The 20405-nt window shown below is 41.8% G+C and overlaps 1 protein-coding gene across 1 annotated transcript in view; it reads left to right on the top strand.

Annotated features, from left to right (window-relative positions):
* The window catches only part of BRIP1 (BRCA1 interacting DNA helicase 1), a 670966-nt gene that overhangs the window by 524328 nt on the left and 126233 nt on the right, over positions 1-20405 (top strand). The window contains exon 16 of the mRNA XM_073615255.1: positions 14756-14877. Within this exon, the coding sequence (XP_073471356.1) occupies positions 14756-14877 (122 nt within the window). The remainder of the gene's footprint in view (positions 1-14755; positions 14878-20405) is intronic.

Here is a 20405-nt window from a genome sequence, read left to right as displayed (position 1 = left end):
CCTCCCCCCGCTCCCAAGGACATTGCCAAACTGAGAAAGAGAATATCTAGCGGTATATCAGCTTTATACTTCAGACCTGAGGAGATCTCTGCAGATGACAGCCAGCCCAGCAGTCTGCCACGGACCCATTCATGCTGTTTCGGACCCCCTATAATCAAGGGGTCAATTGGATCTGGTAAGCACAATCTCTTTCCACATTTACCGCTTGGATTAAAGTCTGTTATGAGTTTCCCCAGAAGAGAGCTACCTGCTTTTTTACCATTTCTCCTATACTTAAGGACTTTGTTATCCCTACAGGATTAATTAGATTATTTATTACTCTGTGATCATTTCTTTGCGCTGCACTTATTTTATCTATTGTGTGTTTACTAAGATCCCCCAGTAGAAGAGAGGGCACATGTAGCGATCACTTCTGATCACGGCTATGTGCCCACTGACAGCTAATATATATTGTAACCGCGAGTGTTACACTGTATTGTAAAGTGATACAGTGAAAAGGACTATCTTCAGTTCCTTTCTCTGTCTCAAAAAAAGAGATATGGGAGTCTGCTTAGACCTCTGATATTTTACCAAAGACCCCCCCCCCCGCCAAAAAAAAAATGTAATGACTATAAAAAAACCACAAACATAGTAAGCCCCCCCCAGGTCTGCCCAAACTCCCCCCTCCACGGTGACGGTCCCCCCATCCCCCCCCGCATTCTTCCCTCCACGGATACAACCCGATCCATCCTGATTGGCCAGGAAGGAGAAGCTGGAAGACGGTAGTGAAAATTAATTCGCTATTGTCACAACTCACAAGTGGGTGGGTTCAGGGTGCAATGCTATGTGCCCGAACCCAACCTTTTTCAAGCCAATAAGAGCCTCAGGCTCTTATCATGTTGCTTGAAAAAAAAAAAAAACTCATACAAACGTATGAGTCCGGCTCCCCTGCACCCCTAATGGACCGGCCTCTCCTGGTAAGACCCCTTTCACATGGAGCGGACTCTGAAAAAGCAGATCCGCCTGCTCAGCAGGGGATCTGTCTGTTGATCCCCGCTGAGCAGGCAGATGACAGGTCCGCATCCTCTCCCCTGATGCAGAGCGGACACGGACACAGCTTGCTACTTACTCTCCATGGGACAGTCGGATGGAAATGGACTGCCTGTGCATTTCCATCGGATGCCATTCGATCCGATCTGATAGATGGATGGGGAATGGAATCCCCATCTATCTGTTTTTAGCAGACTGGATCAGATGCAGGCGTGTGTAAACAGACACATATCAATTTACATCAGTCTCTCCATAGAGAACAACGGGTGGTCCGATTGAGCCCGCCTGAAAAACGGATGCAGACCCGATCGGTGGGCTTGTGTAAAAGGGGCCTAAGGCCTTGTTCACACAGGGCATAAACGGCGTACCTTTACAGGGATGCACGGGTGTTCCGTGCATCTATGTGCAGGCAATCCCATTAATGTAATTTGGCATGTAGCAACTGCACGAACAGAGCAGACCTACATCCATGTAGGTACGCATGGATGTCCCTGAGCTCACACTGTCTGCGTTTGGGGTCATGTACCCAAACGGATGTCAGATTGGGAACAGCAGCTATGCCTGTGCAGCCATTGCATCCCAATTGACATAAATGGGACTGCCTGTACAAGGATACATCGAACACCTGTGCATCCCTGTGCGGGTAAACATGCCCCCCCCATGGGTGTACACTTTAGTATGCCACGTGTGAACGAGGCTTTGGTACTAATTTAGCAGGAATTTTATAAGTTAGGTTGTGTTTATCTGATTTGAGTGTATTTTTTGTGAAAATAGCGATATGATGAACATTTGCGCAATTATTGTGGGGCCCAAAAAGTCAGTAACCCCTTTTTTTTCTACTGGCCATGTGCTTTTAGAAAATGTCTAGTTTGAGGGGTCTTTTTAAATTCTGAAGCTGTAAATGAAAAATGAAAACCTACAGATTTTTACAGAAAATTTTGGATACGTTCGATTTTCACCATTTTACAAAAAGGCGCAATTTAAAATGTACAAATATTTATTAACTCCATACAAGTTAAGCTTTTTTGTTTTTTATTGCAAAGTTTGCTAGAGATGAGTATTGCAGTGTGCAATGCTCAACAGACTGAACTCTTTTTGGTCAAGGGAAGTAAAAATAAAAAAACAAAATAATATGGTTGCATAAGTGTGCACACCCTTAAACTAATACTGTGTGGAAGCACCTTTTGATTTTATTACAGCACTGCATTTTTGGGTATGAGTCTAACAGCATGGCACATCTTGCCCACCCTTCTTTGCAAAAGCACTCCAAATCTGTCATATTGCGTGGGCATCTCCTGTGCACAGCCCTCTTCAGATAAGTCCCACAGATTTTTGGTCGGATTCAGGTCTGGGCTCTGGCTGGGCCATTCCAAAACTTTAATCTTCTTCTGGTGAAGCCATTCCTTTGTGGATTTGGATGTATGTTTTGGGTCATTGTCAAGCTGAAAGACGAAGTTCCTCTTCATGTTCAGCTTTCTAGCAGAAGCCTGAAGGTTTTGTGCCAGTATTGACTGGTACTTGGAACTGTTCATAAGTCTCTCTACTTTGACGAAGGACCCTGTTCCAGATGAAAAAAAACAACCCCAAAGCATGATGCTGCCACCACCATGCTTCACTGTGAGTATGGTGTTATTTGGGTGATGTGCAGTGTTGTTTTTGCACCAAACATATCTTTTGGAATTATGGCCAAAAGGTTCTACCTTGGTTTTCCCAGACCAAAACGCATTTTCCCACATGCTTTTGGGACACGTCAGATGTGTTTCTGCAAAATGTAACCGAGCTTGGATGTTTTTCTTCGCAAGAAAAGGCTTCGGTTTTGCCACTCTATACCCAATAGCCCAGACATATGAAGAATATGGGAGATTGTTGTCACGTACCACACAGCCAGTACTTGCCAGATATTCCTGGGACTTCCTATAATGTTGCTGTAGGCTTCTTGGCAGCCTCCCTGACCAGTTTTCTTCTCTTTTCATCAATTTTGGAGGGACGTCCAGTTCTTGGTAATGTCACTTTGATGCTGTATTTTCTCCACTTAATGATGACTGTCTTCACTGTGTTCCATGATATATCTAATGCCCTGGAAACCCTTTTGTACCCTTCTCCTGACTGATACCTTTAAACAATGAATCCCCCTGATGCTTTAGAAGCTCTCTGGGGACCATGGCTTTTGCTGTAATTTGCGACTAAGAAAATGACAGGAAAGACCTACTAGAACAGCTGAACTTTATTTGGGGTTAATTAGAGGCACTTTAACCACTTGCTTACTGGGCACTTAAACCCCCCCTCCTGCCCAAGCCAATTTTCAGCTTTCAGCGCTGTCACTCTTTGAATGACAATTGCGCGGTCATACAACACTGTACCAAATTAAATTTTTATCATTTTTTTTTCCCACAAATAGAGCTTTCTTTTGGTGGTATTTAATCACAGCTGGGATTTTTATTTTTTGCTAAACAAACAAAAAAAGATGGAAAATTTTGAAAAAAAAAATATGTTTCATAGTTATAAAATTCTGCAAACAGGTAATTTTTCTCCTTCATTGATATGCGCTGATGAGGCGGCACTGGTGGGCACTGATAGGCTGAACTGGTGGGCATTGATGAGGCGGCACTTATGGGCAATGATTAGGTGGCACTGATGAGGAGGCACTAATATGCCGCACATATGGGCACTGATAGGCGGCACTGATAGGCACAGTTAATGATAGGCGGCACTGATGGGGACAGATAATGCGGTACTGATGGGCACAGATAAGACGGCACTGATGGCCACGGATGGGTGGCACGGATAGGTGGCACTGATGGGGGGCACTGATGGGCGGCAATGTCACTTTGATGCTGTATTTTCTCCACTTAATGATGACTGTCTTCACTGTGTTCCATGGTATATCTAATGCCCTGGAAACCCTTTTGTACCCTTCTCCTGACTGATACCTTTAAACAATGAATCCCCCTGATGCTTTAGAAGCTCTCTGGGGACCATGGCTTTTGCTGTAATTTGCGACTAAGAAAATGACAGGAAAGACCTACTAGAACAGCTGAACTTTATTTGGGGTTAATTAGAGGCACTTTAACCACTTGCTTACTGGGCACTTAAACCCCCCCTCCTGCCCAAGCCAATTTTCAGCTTTCAGCGCTGTCACTCTTTGAATGACAATTGCGCGGTCATACAACACTGTACCAAATTAAATTTTTATCATTTTTTCCCACAAATAGAGCTTTCTTTTGGTGGTATTTAATCACAGCTGGGATTTTTATTTTTTGCTAAACAAACAAAAAAAGATGGAAAATTTTGAAAAAAAATGATGAGGCAGCATTGGTGGGCACTGATAGGCTGAACTGGTGGGCATTGATGAGGCGGCACTTATGGGCAATGATTAGGTGGCACTGATGAGGAGGCACTAATATGCCGCACATATGGGCACTGATATGTGGCACTGATAGGCGGCACTGATAGGCACAGTTAATGATAGGCGGCACTGATGGGGACAGATAATGCGGTACTGATGGGCACAGATAAGACGGCACTGATGGCCACGGATGGGTGGCACGGATAGGTGGCACTGATGGGCACTGATGGGGGGCACTGATGGGCGGCACTTATGGGCACTGGTAGGTGACACTGATGGGCACTGATAGGTGGCAATGATGTGGGCGCTGATGGGTGGCACTGTGGGCGCTGATGGGTGGCACTGTGAGCGCTGATGGGTGGCACTGATGGGTGGCACTGTGGGCGGCACTGATGGATGCAGATGATGGGGGCAGATGATTGCCATGAGAGGGACTGATGTCCCTCTCACGGCCGCCGGTGATCGGGTTTTTTTTTCCTCCTCACACTGTCAGCGCGAGGAGGAAAAATAGCCAATTCCCGGCTCTGTTTAATTTTTAAACACAGGACAAGACACAGGTTATTGAGGGGAAGGGGAATCTTCAATCTTAGTGTCGTTCGCTAACTTTTATTGTGTCATTATTCAGCCTTATAGGTAACATTATTATAGGGTTCACTTATTTCAATTTGTCAGTCTTCATCTCACTGCCATAAGTTCTCCTCTGGCTAGTGTCGTAGTGCTTGTAATACGCTGCACACTTACAGATGCCAATTTTTGCTGGCAACGCAAGCTGATAGTTTGCTGTCCCACCTCTTTCCAAATGCCACAAAAATAGACATTGAAACTCTGCTTGCACCTTGTACAATGATTGGCCAAGCTTGGAGAGGTTATTCACCCTTTCTGACAACTTTGATGCCTTGTATCCTATGGAAGTAGACTTTCACCAGAGGTGGTCTGTCTACCCGCCCCCCCCCCCCCTTTGAAGATTGAAGTCCTCCCTTGCTTTGGCATGCCCTGCCCTACAGCTGGCTCTAGACAATTTGTCCTTTCCCCAGACTATGGCAAACTGGGCTGGAGAATTTTTTCAAGATTGCAGCTTTTGCCCTCGGTCATTCTATTACAGTGGTGTCCAACCTTTTGACCTTCCTGGGCCAGATTGGAAGAAGAGAGGAAAAGATGATCCGCACTCCGGTGATTGCTCTTAAGACAAGCCACAGTGACCAAACGCAAATAAGAACAGTTGATGCGTTTCAGCCTATAAGGCCTTAGTCATAACCACATTACAGACATGAAACTTTGAAAATAAATAGTAGCTCCAAGGATCACTGGCTCCACCCATTAATTGTCTTAATTGACTACAGGTAATTATCCAAAAAAGGGGAATCAGCTATACTGCATATTGGGTGATCCATATGTATGCCACTATTTGTCACACACCTTAGAATGATAATAAGTACATGTGTGCACATACTCATGCATGCACTCATGCACATATACATGATTAAAACACACCATGAAATAAAAAAAACATTAGATACAAAAAGTAAAAAATAATAATAATTCAGGTATGTAAAAAAGACACCAGAAGGAGGAAAAGAGAGAAAGCGAGAGGAGGCTCTGGGGAGAGGCATGCTTAATGTAAGTGCAAATCCAGATCCCACCTCAGGTTTAACCCCTGAGGCGATCTAGTTTTTAATCTAAAAATCCAACATGCTTCTCTCCCCAGTAGCCTTCTCTCCCTGTCACCTCCTCTGGGCGAGTGAGACAACCGTTCTATTCCTCTAAAGCGGAAAGAGGAGAGATCGCCCTGGTGACATTCCCTAAAGTGACGTGTTGCATTCGAAATATTTCTAGCATTTGGGTTAATTGTGTCACAGTAATGTTCCCCTATACGGGCTCTCAGAGGATGTGTGGTACAGCCTACATATTGGAGGCTGCATGAAATACAGGTGATCAGGTAAATGACATAGTTTGTGCCACAGTTGATGTATTGCTGTATAGTAAACTCTTTACCTGTAGCTGTGGCAACAAATGTTTTACCCAGATCACACAAGTTACAGTACCTACAGGTTTTTATATTACAAGGGTAACTGCCAGGATAGGAGAGCCAGGTGGGTTTTAAGATTGAAGTCCTCCCTTGCTTTGGCATGCCCTGTCCTACAGCTGGCTCTAGCCACTTTGTCCTTTGCCCAGACTATGGCAAACTGGCTTGGAGAATTTTTTCAAAATTGCAGCTTTTGCCCTTGGTCATTCTATTACAGGGGTGTCCAACCTTTTGACCTTCCTGGGCCAGATTGGAAGAACAGGAATTGCCTTGGGCCACACAAAGACATTAACAATAAGGATAGCTGATGAGCAGAAAAATTCAGGCAGATCACAAGTTAATGATCACTCGTATAGATAATGCACCTATCTGAGTAATAAAACATTTTATTTTTTTTTGACACAGCAGATGACAGATCAGTGTACCGGGCCACTGCCGGTACCATGTGGTTGCTGTGACCAATCAAAGCAGATCACATGACAATTGTACACAATGGATGGCTTCTATTCATGCCATTCATTGTGTACTATTGTGTCAATCTCTGTGATTGGTCACAGTGATCACATGGTACAGATAGGGCCAAAAAGAAAAATCACCTCCCCAGAGTAGTACAGGGTTACTATGGTAACACTATTGCTCTGATCACAGTATGTAAAGAAAGAAAAAAAAAATGTAATAAAAAAAATTAAAATATTAATAGTATTTAAACATACTGTCACCAGTCACTGTCCCAGATCACCGCCACACCAGTTAAATGATGATGCTGCACTGCACAGGTGACAGTATGTAAAACTTTTTTTTTACAACTTCAAAAAACTCGCCATGCCTCTTAGTAAATACCTTGGACTGTCTCCTTTCCAAAAAGGGGTCATTTGGGGGATATTTGTACTGTCCTGGCATTTTTGGGCCTCAAGAAATGAGATAGACCATCAGTACATCAGGATTGATTGATTTTGAGATCTGATTTACCTACAGACTAAATATTGTACACTGATTTGGGTGGTTATTTTCACCAAAGAAATGTAGCAGTGTATATTTTGGCCTAAATTTGTGAATAAAGATTATTTTCAAAATTTTATAACAGAAACAAAGAGAAACACATTTTTTTCAAAATTTTCGGTTGCTTTTTTCATTTATTTAGCAAAAAGTAATAAAGACAGTGGTGATTAAATGCCACCAAAAGAAAGCTCTATCTGTGTGGAAATTATTATAAAAATGTAATTTGGGTACAGTTTTGCATGACCGCGCAATTGTCATTCACAGTGTGACAGCGCTAAAAGCTGAAAATTGGCCTTGGCAGGAAGGGGGTGAAAGTGGCCGGTATTGAAGTGACTAATTTTGCCCTTCCTGTTCTTCATCCTTGAAAATAGTTGCTCACGCGTATAGGTGCTGCCAAAAACTGATTGGCAGGCGTGATTGTAAAAAGTTGGGATATTTTTCTTTGGGAAGATTAAAATTTATAAAATTCCAGTAAAGAGGCACTGTCAAATTTTCACTAAGTGCAAACACATTTTTACAAAAAATTCCCCCCTAAATAAATCAACATTTTTAAGTCAGTTTATGATTTTGTGTTGAGCCACATTCATAGCCATCTTGGTCCACAGGTGGGTCACCCCTGTTCTATTATGTGTAGACGCCATGGAAAATGTGATTTTGTGAGTAATGTGAGTCAGATCTCCAGAATGTACTTGCTTATCTGTGCATACTGTATGTGCAGAATTCTAATCCTAAACTTAAATCTTGGGTGACTGACCTGTAATGATAATGCAGTCTGGGAACCCCTAAAAGCTATGTGAGAGGGCCCAGGGCAGCCATGTTTCAAAAACACAGTCAGACATCGCATTTCTTTTTTAGCAGCAGTGACCCTTTAGGACCTGGCTACCATGCAACTATATAATCTTTTGAGTAAGCCTATCTACACCCAATTATCAGGACAATCCACAACCTAGTCTCACTCAAATGGCCATCATGAAACAATCAAGCGTTCATGCTTCAGTAACTAGAATATTAACATAAATCTGTCCTGGTCTCAGACTAATCACTTGTCATATATAGCACAGATGGTGGAATGTCCGAATACACATTCCTGAGTGGATGTTATTAGCCAAAGAATCCAGAGTGTATTTCATAACTTCTGAGCTAATCATAGTACTACCAGAATAAGGACATGGTTACCTGTAACATTTTAAGCCCAAACACCACTATCCTAGTTGGTACTGGAAGTGGATAAGGCCCATTTTCTCTCCTAGGTGAAATATCCATCTGATACCCATATTTGTGTAGCACCCTTGTCCTAGAAATAGGGCTATAGGTAAATGTATTTGTGCTGGGTGGTAGCCAGCCTGGCTAATTTGTAGTGTTTAGTGGTCAAATGACTTCTGTCCTAATCCTGTTGGCTATGGTTTCTCCCTTTTGTCAATAGGTGGTGCTGTTGCGTTTGACATTAGAGTGATGAGCTACAGTGAGTTCAGGTTATGGATAAACATATCTTTCTCAGCCAATCATATTTGCTGCTATGCTTTCTGAGAAAATGTATCTATTCGGAAGGAGTTAGGTGATCTGAGTCTTCCAGCCCAGGGCTGCTGCCTGGGTGAATGTGTGTGTGGAACAGCTCCTGGCTGCTAGGCCTGAATCCTGAGGCCTATCCTACAAAATACAGATGTGCTGGTTCAGCTTAAAGGCTCTTTTTCCTGTACTGCTGTCTACCTTATCTCACCTATTTTTGTCTAAGAAGTCTGCCAATCTGCCTATTTGCTGATCGTTACTTAGGGTGTCCTGTGTCCTATCCGCTCTCCCACATTTTACCTGTTTGAGAAAAAAAGTCTCTTGTTTAAGCATAAAAGTGACTGGTGCCCAACTTTCTTTCTTGTTTATCACCCACCATGCCCAGTACCCTGCACCTTGAGGAATTATGTCAGCCCTCCCTACTTCTGGTAGTCACCATCAGGCTCCCGGAAAATCGGGGTAGGCACTACATTTGTATTTATTCAAAAGATATATTATTGTCAGCATAGAATTATAAGTTACCAGACACTAACTTGTAGGTACAAAAAAGACAAAATGGAAGGCGCGAACACCTAGGTAGCTACTAGGTAACCTAGCTCTGAGGAAGGGGGTGCGAAATGCATCAGTTTACCCTGTGATATGATTCAGCACGTCTCTGTGTGATTTTATAGCTCATTAATGCCCCGTACACACGGCCGGACTTTGTTCGGACATTCCGACAACAAAATCCTAGGATTTTTTCCAACGGATGTTGGCTCAAACTTGTCTTGCATACACACGGTCACACAAAGTTGTCGGAAAATCCGATCGTTCTAAATGCGGTGACGTAAAACACGTACATCGGGACTATAAACGGGGCAGTGGCCAATAGCTTTCATCTCTTTATTTATTCTGAGCATGCGTGGCACTTTGTCCGTTGGATTTGTGTACACACGATCGGAAATTCCGACAACGGATTTTGTTGTCGGAAAATTTTATAGCCTGCTCTCAAACTTTGTGTGTCGGAAAATCCGATGGAAAATGTGTGATGGAGCCTACACACGGTCAGAATTTCCGACAACAAGGTCCTATCACACATTTTCCATCGGAAAATCCGACCGTGTGTACGGGGCATTAGAGTTGCTTTTTGTGAGTACCCACTTTTTATGGATTTTATCATTCATTAAATGTCATTGGTAAAGCACTAGGTGTACGCGCCTTCCAGTTTGTCTTTTTTTTTGTAGTTTCCATCAGATCACCCCATCTGAGGAAGGCAGCATCCACCCAGTCTTGGGATACTGATGTCCCTGTTCCCCTTCACTTTAGAAGACCCCATAGCACTGGAAGTCACTGTGACTTTTCATGTTACTAACTTGTAGGTATTTAGAGATATTAATACCTCTAGGAAACTGTATCTGTGGGAGGGCAGCTGTAAGGTCATAAACTTGTGACCTCACATCGGCCACTCTTATGACCTCTTCATTGGCCAGATCATTTCTGTCAACATCCCTTCATGGACCTTCAAGAGGGGCTGAATCAGCAGTCTGGAGCTCTTCTTTTACCATCAAAACAAGGAATATCAGCCAAGATCTATAGGAGTCACTAATCCATCCTAAGCTCATTGATTGGACTCTGCTGAATGCATAGGATGTTAAGTATTTTCACCCGTTTTACCTTTTCTATTATTAAACAATATTTTTAAAAGTGTTAATATTGTCACTAATGCAGAACTTAAAAAGTACCTCCACTTTTGTTGAGAAAAAATAAAAACATTCCCCTCTGGGTGATTAATATACATTGCAGTAAATCTTTAGAGGGGTAATTTTTAAATCATCAGCTGCTGCACCTGCTCATCACTAATAAGGAAAGTGGTAGGGTCTGCATGCAATTCGAAGTGATTTCCCTTTGGCAGTATCTCATCAAAAATGGCATTTTTGTGGGAGGGGATACCAAAATCTGACTTGTAAATGCAGACTTCTGGAAAAATCAGTAAGCCAATCACACAAGCAGGAATTTATATTTCTGATGGAGTTCTGTGCACCATCTACATGTACAGAATGCCTCCAGGTTGTCATATTGCATTACATTTTACAGAAAATTGTGGCGTTATCCTTTAAAGTATAACTAAAGGCAAAACTTTTTTTTTTAGTGGAGAGGGATTAGACCCCCTGTCAGTTTTTATTGCTGTCTGTGTCCCCATTAAGGAGATTCACCCTCTCTATTTGTCCAGTTTACCCTTATCATCGATAGTGAAAGTATTATTATTATTATTATTATACAGTATTTATATAGCGCCAACAGTTTACGTAGCGCTTTACAACTTGAGGGTAGACAGTACAAGTACAATACAATTTGATACAGTAGGAATCAGAGGGCCCTGCTCCTTAGAGCTTACAATCTAAGAGTAAAAGAAAATCAAAAATTTTGGGCTGTCCCTAGAAAAGTATTAGGGGAAAGGGGGGGTCTTCCAACAGGGACAGGTGATCTGGGGGTCCCCAAGAAATTCCCTTAATTTTCAGGGATTTCCTCTCACTTCCTTTTTGGCTATGGGACAGGAAGTGAAGGGAAATCTCTGCATTGGGACATAGATGGTGAGAAAAAAAACTCTATCCAAAATGAAAAAAAAAAGTTTTGCCTTTAATTTTAATTCAAAGAATTCCTGTCTCTTTAAAGAGTGCTACTGTATGGGAAAGCTCTAGATATACCTTTCTGTGGTGACAGTGTGTATTACAGATGTTTATTTAAAGTCATAATTGCTATTGATAATATTGTGAACGTTTGGTTTTTTAGGATAAAAATATCTGGTAGCAGAGTAAAGAGTTAACTATGTAGTTAATAAAACCCAGTGACGCTCTCTCTGTCGGCTGGCACTTAGATTGCGGTCCCGCAAGCTGGAAAATCTTTGTGCAAGGTGAGGCTGAGCGTGCCGTCGTCGCCCATCAGTAACCGTACCTGTCACATGACCTGGTTTGGGAGAGATGCCTTTTGCGCATACCCTTTGATGGCTGCTTCTCTTTGGGAGCTCCCTCAATCAATACATGGAGGCAGCTACTGTGAGGTATAGGGGATCTTACCTCATTATCGCTCATCACAATTCCCTAAGGAATGGACATGCCTTTCCCATAAGATATGTTTGTCCTCTCCATCTACTGTGGGTCCTTCTGGTCATGAGAGAACTTCCACGTCCAAGCCCACTGGATCTGCTAAAAAGCCTTTTCACACTGAAGGTTCGAGGCAAAGGAGTAGTCTACTGACAATGGGTGTTCATCTCCTTTCCTTCTTGGAAAGAACACAAGGACCTTCCAATCCTACTTCAGGAATCTTTGTCCTTTTAGGAAATGCATATCCCCCTGATGCACTGTCAAATTTGATGCAGTAGTCAGGCTGTGTGTGAAAGTCCTCCCTTTCTTTCCCAAATATCAAAACGTTGCTCTTTTCATTTGTTCCTTATAGAAATGGAACTTCTTTCTCTCTGTTACCCCTGGCAGCAATAGTTCTTGGCTCCCCCTTCTGTCTTTTGATATTGGGTACTGGCTATCCTGGAAGCCAATTCTGCTTGATTTCCCTTTTCAGGAATTTCAATTCTTCCCTCCCACCTCCTGCTAGTCGGGGATGGGCTTAGGCATGGCAAGCTATGGCTATTTGCTGTGCCTTCCTTTGGCACCCTTCTTCTGTTCACTTTGAAAGTGAATTCCTTGGAATTGCACCATTCTTTGGTTGTCTTTTTCTATATAGGGCTGATCTTTGTTCACATTTTCTTCCCATTCCATTTGTCTGCCAGGTGGCTGTTTAAGCCCTTTCTTTCACTTGTGTCGACTGGAAGGTGCTTTTGCCGGTAACCGTTCGGGTCAGTTGCCCTTTCTTGTGTTTTGTGGGCCTGTTGCTGCTGTTTTAGCTGATTTGTTGCCCACCCCTCGATTTATTGCTATGGGACATCCTTTGATCTATTAATCAATTACTGTGTCGTGCTGTATGATATAGATAATAGGAATTTGGACGTACCTGTAAATTCCCTATCTTGTACCGTACAAGCCCCCCCCCCCCCTCTTTTTTTTCTGTGATCTCCTTATTGCTTACTAAAAATAAAAAACTGAAGTCTCACGGAGCGGGTGATATTATAAGAATACACTGGGAGGTGGACCCAGTAAAGCATTTTCCAGTGTCCAATCATCTAAAGGTAGTGGTGTAGAACCCATAACCCATAGTCTATGAATAGATTTCTATGTCCCTTACTATACTCAAAGATATAGAATTTACAGATTCGTCAAAATTTCTATTTTTATTTGCCATATAATCACTTTCTTTTAATACAAACAACTGGTCCCTCAGCTCCATTTATTCCAAAAGCGGGAGGTAGATATATCTATTTAGGTTTAAAATTTTGTCTGCTTGGGACACTATAGGGTCTATTTATAAAGCTGTGAATGTGACTCTCACTGATCATTGTCTGTTGAAGAATCAGTCATTGCCATGTAATAATTATGGACCTGGAACATCCTCCACCAGAGAACGCTTGAGTAAAGTAACATTCGCTGCTTTATATATAGACCTTTTCCGATATCAAGTTGCGCTAATTTCCATAAAGTGAATCTGTGCAGTGAATTAAAATATTTCACCCTTTCTAGAATAAAAATCATAAATATATTTAATCAAACTGCACACTATAAACAATCCATTCTATTGATAGTAGATCTCCATTGTGAAATCAGCACACAATACACCCGGGAATAGTGATGAGAGAAAGATCTGTCTTCCACCTTCACACACACTGCTGCTTACCGACTCCAATTGATCTTTTATTACAGGAGATCAAATGCGCTTTTGGCTTAATACCAATCCTGGGCCTTTTAAGTATACAGCCAAGATCTCTGCGTCTTTACAGGTGCACTTTACCGAATGTTCCCCATGAAAAAAATAAAAGCTTCCATAGTATAAAATCTTTGGGTAACTAATGAATAAAAAGAATATTGCACTTACATTTGGTACATTTGACGTCATCCTAGTGCCCCAGGACGACGTCAGGTGTGACGAAACACGTAGGGAGGAGCAACATTCTGCCGTCTCCGTGATGCACGCAAGTCCCAGAACCACGGGCTGCAATCGAAAGCTTACCAGCTCGGTATTTGTGCAAATGTAAGTGCAATATTCTTTTTACTCTCTAAAGTTTCCCAAAGATTTTATGCTATGGAAGCTTTTATTTTTTCATGGGGAACGTTCGGTAAAGTGCCCCTGTAAAGTGTTTAACATCTGAGAAGACGCAGAGATCTTGGCTGTATACTTAAAAGGCCCAGGTTGGGTATTAAGCGAGAAGCGCATTTGATCTCCTGTACTAAGAGATCAATTTGAGTCGGTAAGTGGCAGTGTGTGTGAAGGTGGAAGGCAGATCTTTCTCTCATCACTATTCTCGGGTGTATTGTGTGCTGATTTCACAATGGAGATCTACTATCAATAGAATGGACTGTTTATAGTATGCAGTTTGATTAAATATATTTATGATTTTTATTCTAGAAAGGTTGAAATACTTTTATTCACTGCGCGGATTCACTTTATGGAAATTAGCACGATTTGATATTGGAAATTGTTGATTGATGTGTGTATCTCGCTGGAAGTCGCAGCTGTTTTTCTATATTTATTTCAATTTGTATTTTCACTAATTATATCACATCATACATAGGACAGCACAGTCATTTTTAAATAATTATATATAGACCTGTATATGTTTTACTTGACACAGTGTATTGCCACATTGTTCATAATGCATTATGATATGTGAAACTACTTCTGTCAGGGTAGCTGTGAAACTATTCCAGTCCTTTGGATAGCTTCATTTAGATGTATTTTAAATAACTGCAAAGTTGTGTATGTGGTTTCAGATGGAGCACTGCTGATTGCTGTTTGCAGAGGTAAAGTGAGTGAAGGACTGGACTTCTCAGATGACAATGCCCGGGCTGTTGTAACTGTAGGGATTCCTTTTCCTAATGTAAAGGATCTTCAAGTATGTATGGCATCACTGCAGTTAATTTTGCTATATCATATCAGATTTGATTTTTTTTTAATGAAACCATTTGAAGACTTTTTCATTTGACCTTAAAGTAAACCTTTACATTCACCAACCAACTTTGTGAAAAAAAGGGTTGCTTTACATTAGATGGCATCTGGTGCAAAATTTTAGTGTGGTGCCCCCACTGTCATTTCCCAAAATGCAAAGGAGTATGAAAAACATAAGTGTCTTGCTCAACTGAAAAGTAATCGTATCATTTTATGTGTTTTTTCTAGCCTACTCCTATTAATCAGAACAATATTAAAGTTTGTAAACTTATTTTGAGAATCATATACATTTAGTTAAGTTCTGTGACAAGTATTCACTATGCCCTGTGGTTAGGCACTGCTGTGTCATAGAATTCACAAAGTCTGCCTTCTGAACTTGGACTTTCAGGAGGCACGATCAGTACAGGAATTGCTGCTGGCAGGCAGCATGGTACCTACCATATGATATGCAGTAGAGGAAAACATGCAAAGCATGCAGGGAATCCTGGAAGTTCTTGCAAAGAAATGGCCAGCAGACAGGCAGAAAGAGGATTTTTCATGTAAGCATGTAGGGATTGCCAAAAATAACTATTGCTTGTATTGCTATTACAATGCTGATGTTATGAAATGAAAGTGTATGTTATGACCAATGATTCCCTTTAAAGTGGTATTAAAACTAAAAAGAAAACATTTATTATATTGCAGCTTACTAATTCTTGATGTGATGCCTGCATTAGCTTTCTTTCCTTTCTTTTCATCCTGAAATACTGCCAGTAATTCTGTTATTTTTTACTAGAACAAGCTCTCTTGCAAATATAGCAGTAAGAGTGTTGAGACAAACCATTTACCACTAACAGGGGTGATCACAATGATTGGCTTTTAGTTATTTATGTAAAACCTTTATCTCAAAAGCAAAAAAAAAACAAAACATTGTTTGCTGTAACTGCTTGTGCACATGTCAGCAGCCTGGAGGAATGACGAGAGATGGACATGAGGGCAGTGCGAGCTGGTGTTTGGCTTCAATATGTTAGTGTATCCTACTCTGCTACTGCATCAAATACTCTCCTCACCCAGACTGACCATTTTACTGTTCAAATATGTCCATGGCCTTTTCATCTAGAATGGGGGGCACTCTAATACAGGAGGTGTGTTACTGGCCAGATTATCAGATGAAAACAGAGGGAAAAAGCCTAAAAAATAAATCAAATGCAGCCACCACATCTACGGATTGGAAAGCTGCAATAAATTATGTTTTGGGTTTTACCACTTTAACCACTTGCCCACAAGGCACTTTCACCCCCTTCCTGCCCAAGCCATTTTTCAGCTTTCAGCGCTGTCGCACTTTGAATAAAAATTGCACTGTCATGCTACACTGTACCCAAACAAATATTTTATAATTTTCTCCAAATAGAGCTTTCTTTTGGTGGTATTTAATCACTGCTGGGTTTTTTATTTTTTACTTAAAACAAAAAAAAAAAAGATCATAAATTTTGAAAAAAAGTTTTGTTTTTTTTTTACTTTCTGTCAGTAAATTTTGTAACTTAGTAATTTTTCTCCTTCACTGATGTGCGCTGATGAGGCGGCACTGATAGGTACTGATAGGCTGAACTGGTGGGCATTGATGAGGCGGCACTTATGGGCAATGATTAGGTGGCACTGATGAGGAGGCACTAATATGTCGCACATATTGGCACTGATATGTGGCACTGATAGGCGGCACTGATAGGTACTGTTAGGTGGCACTGATGGGCACTAATAGGCGGCACTGGTGGGCACTGATAGGCGGCAAGGATAGGCGGTACTGATGGGCGACACTGATGGGCATTGATCGACAGCATTGATGGGCGGCACTGATTGGTGGCACTTGTGGGCAGTGGTGTGCACTGATTGCTGCCACTGGTGGGCACTGATTGCTGGCAATGGTGGGCACTGATTGGCGACGCAGTTGGCGCTATTTTGTAATGATGATCAGTGCCCTGATTACATGTGTAGATGTCCCCCTGCGTGGAGATGCCGCTGATCGGCTCTTCTCGCCACACACTCTGTCAGTGTGAGGCGAGGAGCGCCGATTACTGGCATCTCCATGTTTACATGTGACCGGCTGTGATCGGACACAGCCGATCACATGGTTAAAGAGCCGCAGATGCTTGCTCTTTACAGAGATCGTGCTCACGGCGTGTCCTAGCCGCGTGGCCGCCGTGCTGCGTGCTCCTGCGAGCAGCCGTTCTGGGACGCCGTCATATGACGTTGTCCCAGAATGAGAGCTACACCGCCCAGCCGTCATTTGACGGTGGGCGAGCAGCAACTAGTTAAAGGCATAGTTCACCTTTACCAAAAAAAAGGCCTATGCAGATAAGGGCTTTATGTAAATAAAAACAAGCTGTGCAGCTTTGACCAAAATTGAATAATACACCTGCTGTAGAAGTAGGCCATTTACATACCTCATGAAGTCTGACTGGAATACTCCCAGAACTGTCTCTCCCCTGATGTAGTAGCTATGAGCATAGAATTTAAGAGCTCACTCCTGTGATGGCAAAAGTAAGCAGTAATAGCAGGGACCCTCCTTACAACGTCCTAGGAATTTTCCAGTGAAGCTTCATGAGGTATGTAAATGGCCTACACCTATAGCAAGAGCATTATTCAACTCTAGTAAAGGCTGCACAGTTTGTTTTATCTACATGCTTGAGGTGATTGTAGCCATACTGCTTGAACCTTGAAGCAGGGGGTACACCCCAAAAGCTTGTGCTGAAAATTTGGATGTTAATGCAGATAAAAAAGTATCACAGACAGTAGTCAATTGTTTTTATCTACAGACGCCCCTTATCTGCATAGACAGTTTTTTGATACTTACTGAATTTACTGAATGGAAACCTGTACTGAAATACATAGGTTGCCATTCCTGACTGACTTCTGAAATTGCCAGTTGCCTTTAAAAGCAATCATGAAAACATCATATACGCTTTAACATGTTGTTGTAATTTCAAAAGCATTTTTCAATATTTGTAAATCTGCAGCATTAAAATAATATCATGCAGATTGCTTTTTGCTTACATGCTTTTCTGCAGCTTCTCCATTGAAGTTTATTGAACCAAAAAAGCAAAAAAAAGCACCATTTTGCATTGAAAAAAGTCAGTGACCCTTTCCGCAGAGCCTGAAAAAAGCATAGATGTGAACGTGTCCAATAGGAAACCATGTTAAATGAACTGTAGTGCGTTTCTGCAAGAGCACCAGAAAACGCATAGGTGTGAACCAGGCCTAAGACGCTTAGTAGCAGCAGCATGCTTTTTTTTGTATCACCTGTCATAATGCGGTTAAACAAACTAAAATTAGCCCTTTATAGTACAAAAAAGTACAAAAAGAGCAGATAATCGCTACTATAAAAGGGTTCATTTATACTGTGAAACAGTGAAAGTAATAATATATATATATATATATATATATATATATATATATATACACACACATGCACACATATATATAAAAAAAGAAATACACCCAGAAGTAGGATATATGTGCATTTTAAATAGGAGTTAGACATGAAGCTATATGAAGGGTGGATGAAGCTATATGAAGGGTGGAAGAGAGATATAAATCTTTTATATTAAAGTAGTACTAAAAGCTGAGACACTTTTTTTCGTGGATATGATAATTGTAAATATAATGCACAATACTGATAAAAGTTTACTTAAAATGCAATTGTAATGCCTTCTATTACCTCGAGTCTATCAGCCTTTATCTTCTCTGGGTTCAGATGCTAATCTTCCCTGCACAGAGTCTTTAAAGTGATTTTTTTTTTTTTTTTTTTAAACAAACATGTTATACAGTATCTCACAAAAGTGAGTACACCCCTCACATTTTTGTAAATATTTTATTAAATCTTTTCATGTGAAGAAATCACACTTTGCTATCATGTAAAGTAGTGAGTGTACAGCTTGTATAAGAGTGTAAATTTCCTGTCCCCTCAAAATAACTCAACACATAGCCATTAAAGTCTAAACTGCTGGCAACAAAAGTGAGTACACCCCTAAGTGAAAATGTCCAAATTGGGCCCAATTAGCCATTTTCCCTCCCCGATGTCATGTGACTCATTAGTGTTACAAGGTCTCAGGTGTGAATGGGGAGCAGGTGTGTTAAATTTGGTGTTATCGCTCTCACTCTCTTATACTGGTCACTGGAGGTTCAACATGGCACCTCACGGCAAAGAACTCTCTGAGGATCTGAAAAAAAGAATTGTTGCTCTACATAAAGATGGCCTAGACTATAAGAAGATTGCTAAGACCCTGAAACTGAGCTGCAGCACAGTGGCCAAGACCATACAGCGGTTTAACAAGTGAGGTTCTACTCAGAACAAGCCTCGCCATGGTTGGCTAAAGAAGTTGAGTACACATGCTCAGCGTCATATCCAGAGGTTGTCTTTCGGAAATAGATGTGAGTGCTGCCAGCATTGCTACCGGGGTTGAAGGGGTGGGGGGGTCAGCCTGTCAGTGCTCAGACCATACACCACACACTGCATCAAATTGATCTGCATGGCTGTCATCCCAGAAGGAAGCCTCTTCTAAAGATGATGCATAAGAATGCCCGCAAATAGTTTGCTGAAGACAAGCAGACTAAGGACATGGATTAATGGAACCATGTCCTGTGGTCTGATGAGACCAAGATAAACTTATTTGGTTCAGATGGTGTCAAGCGTGTGTGGCAGCAACCATGTGAGGGGTACAAAGACAAGTGTGTCTTGCCTACAGTCAAGCATGGTGGTGGGAGTGTCATGGTCTGGGGCTGCATGAGTGCTGCTGGCACTGGGGAGCTACAGTTCATTGAGGGCCAACATGTACTGTGACATACTGAAGCAGAGAATGATCCCCTCCCTTTGGAGACTGGGCCGCAGGGCAGTATTCCAACATGATAATGACCCCAAACACACCTCCAAGACGACCACTGCCTTGCTAAAGAAGCTGAGGGTAAAGGTAATGGACTGGCCAAGCATGTCTCCAGACCTAAAGCCTATTGAGCATCTGTGGGGCATCCTCAAATGGAAGGTGGGGGAGCGCAAGGTCTCTAACATCCACCAGCTCCGTGATGTCATCATGGAGGAGTGGAAGAGGACTCCAGTGGCAACCTGTGAAGCCCTGGTGAGCTCCTTACCCAAGAGGGTTAAGGCAGTGCTGGAAAATAATGGTGGCCACACAAAATATTGACACTTTGGGCCCAATTTGGAAATTTTCACTTAGGGGTGTACTCACTTTTGTTGCCAGCGGTTTAGACATTAATGTCTGTGTGTTGAGTTATTTTGAGGGAACAGCAAATTTACACTTTTATACAAGCTGTACGCTCACTACTTTACATTGTAGCAAAGTGTAATTCAGTGTTGTGACATGAAAAGATATAATAAAATATTTACAAAAATGTGAGAGGTGTACGCACTTTTGTAAGATACTGTACTTACCTGCTCTGTTCTATGGTTTTGCACAGAGCAGCCATGATTCTCCTCTTCTGGGA

This window comes from Aquarana catesbeiana, linkage group LG02 (assembly GCF_042186555.1).
Source record: "Aquarana catesbeiana isolate 2022-GZ linkage group LG02, ASM4218655v1, whole genome shotgun sequence".
In the NCBI taxonomy this organism is placed as follows: Eukaryota; Metazoa; Chordata; class Amphibia; order Anura; family Ranidae; genus Aquarana; species Aquarana catesbeiana.
Note: the sequence above shows the minus strand (reverse complement) of the source record. Positions and strands in the feature narration are given on the sequence as shown.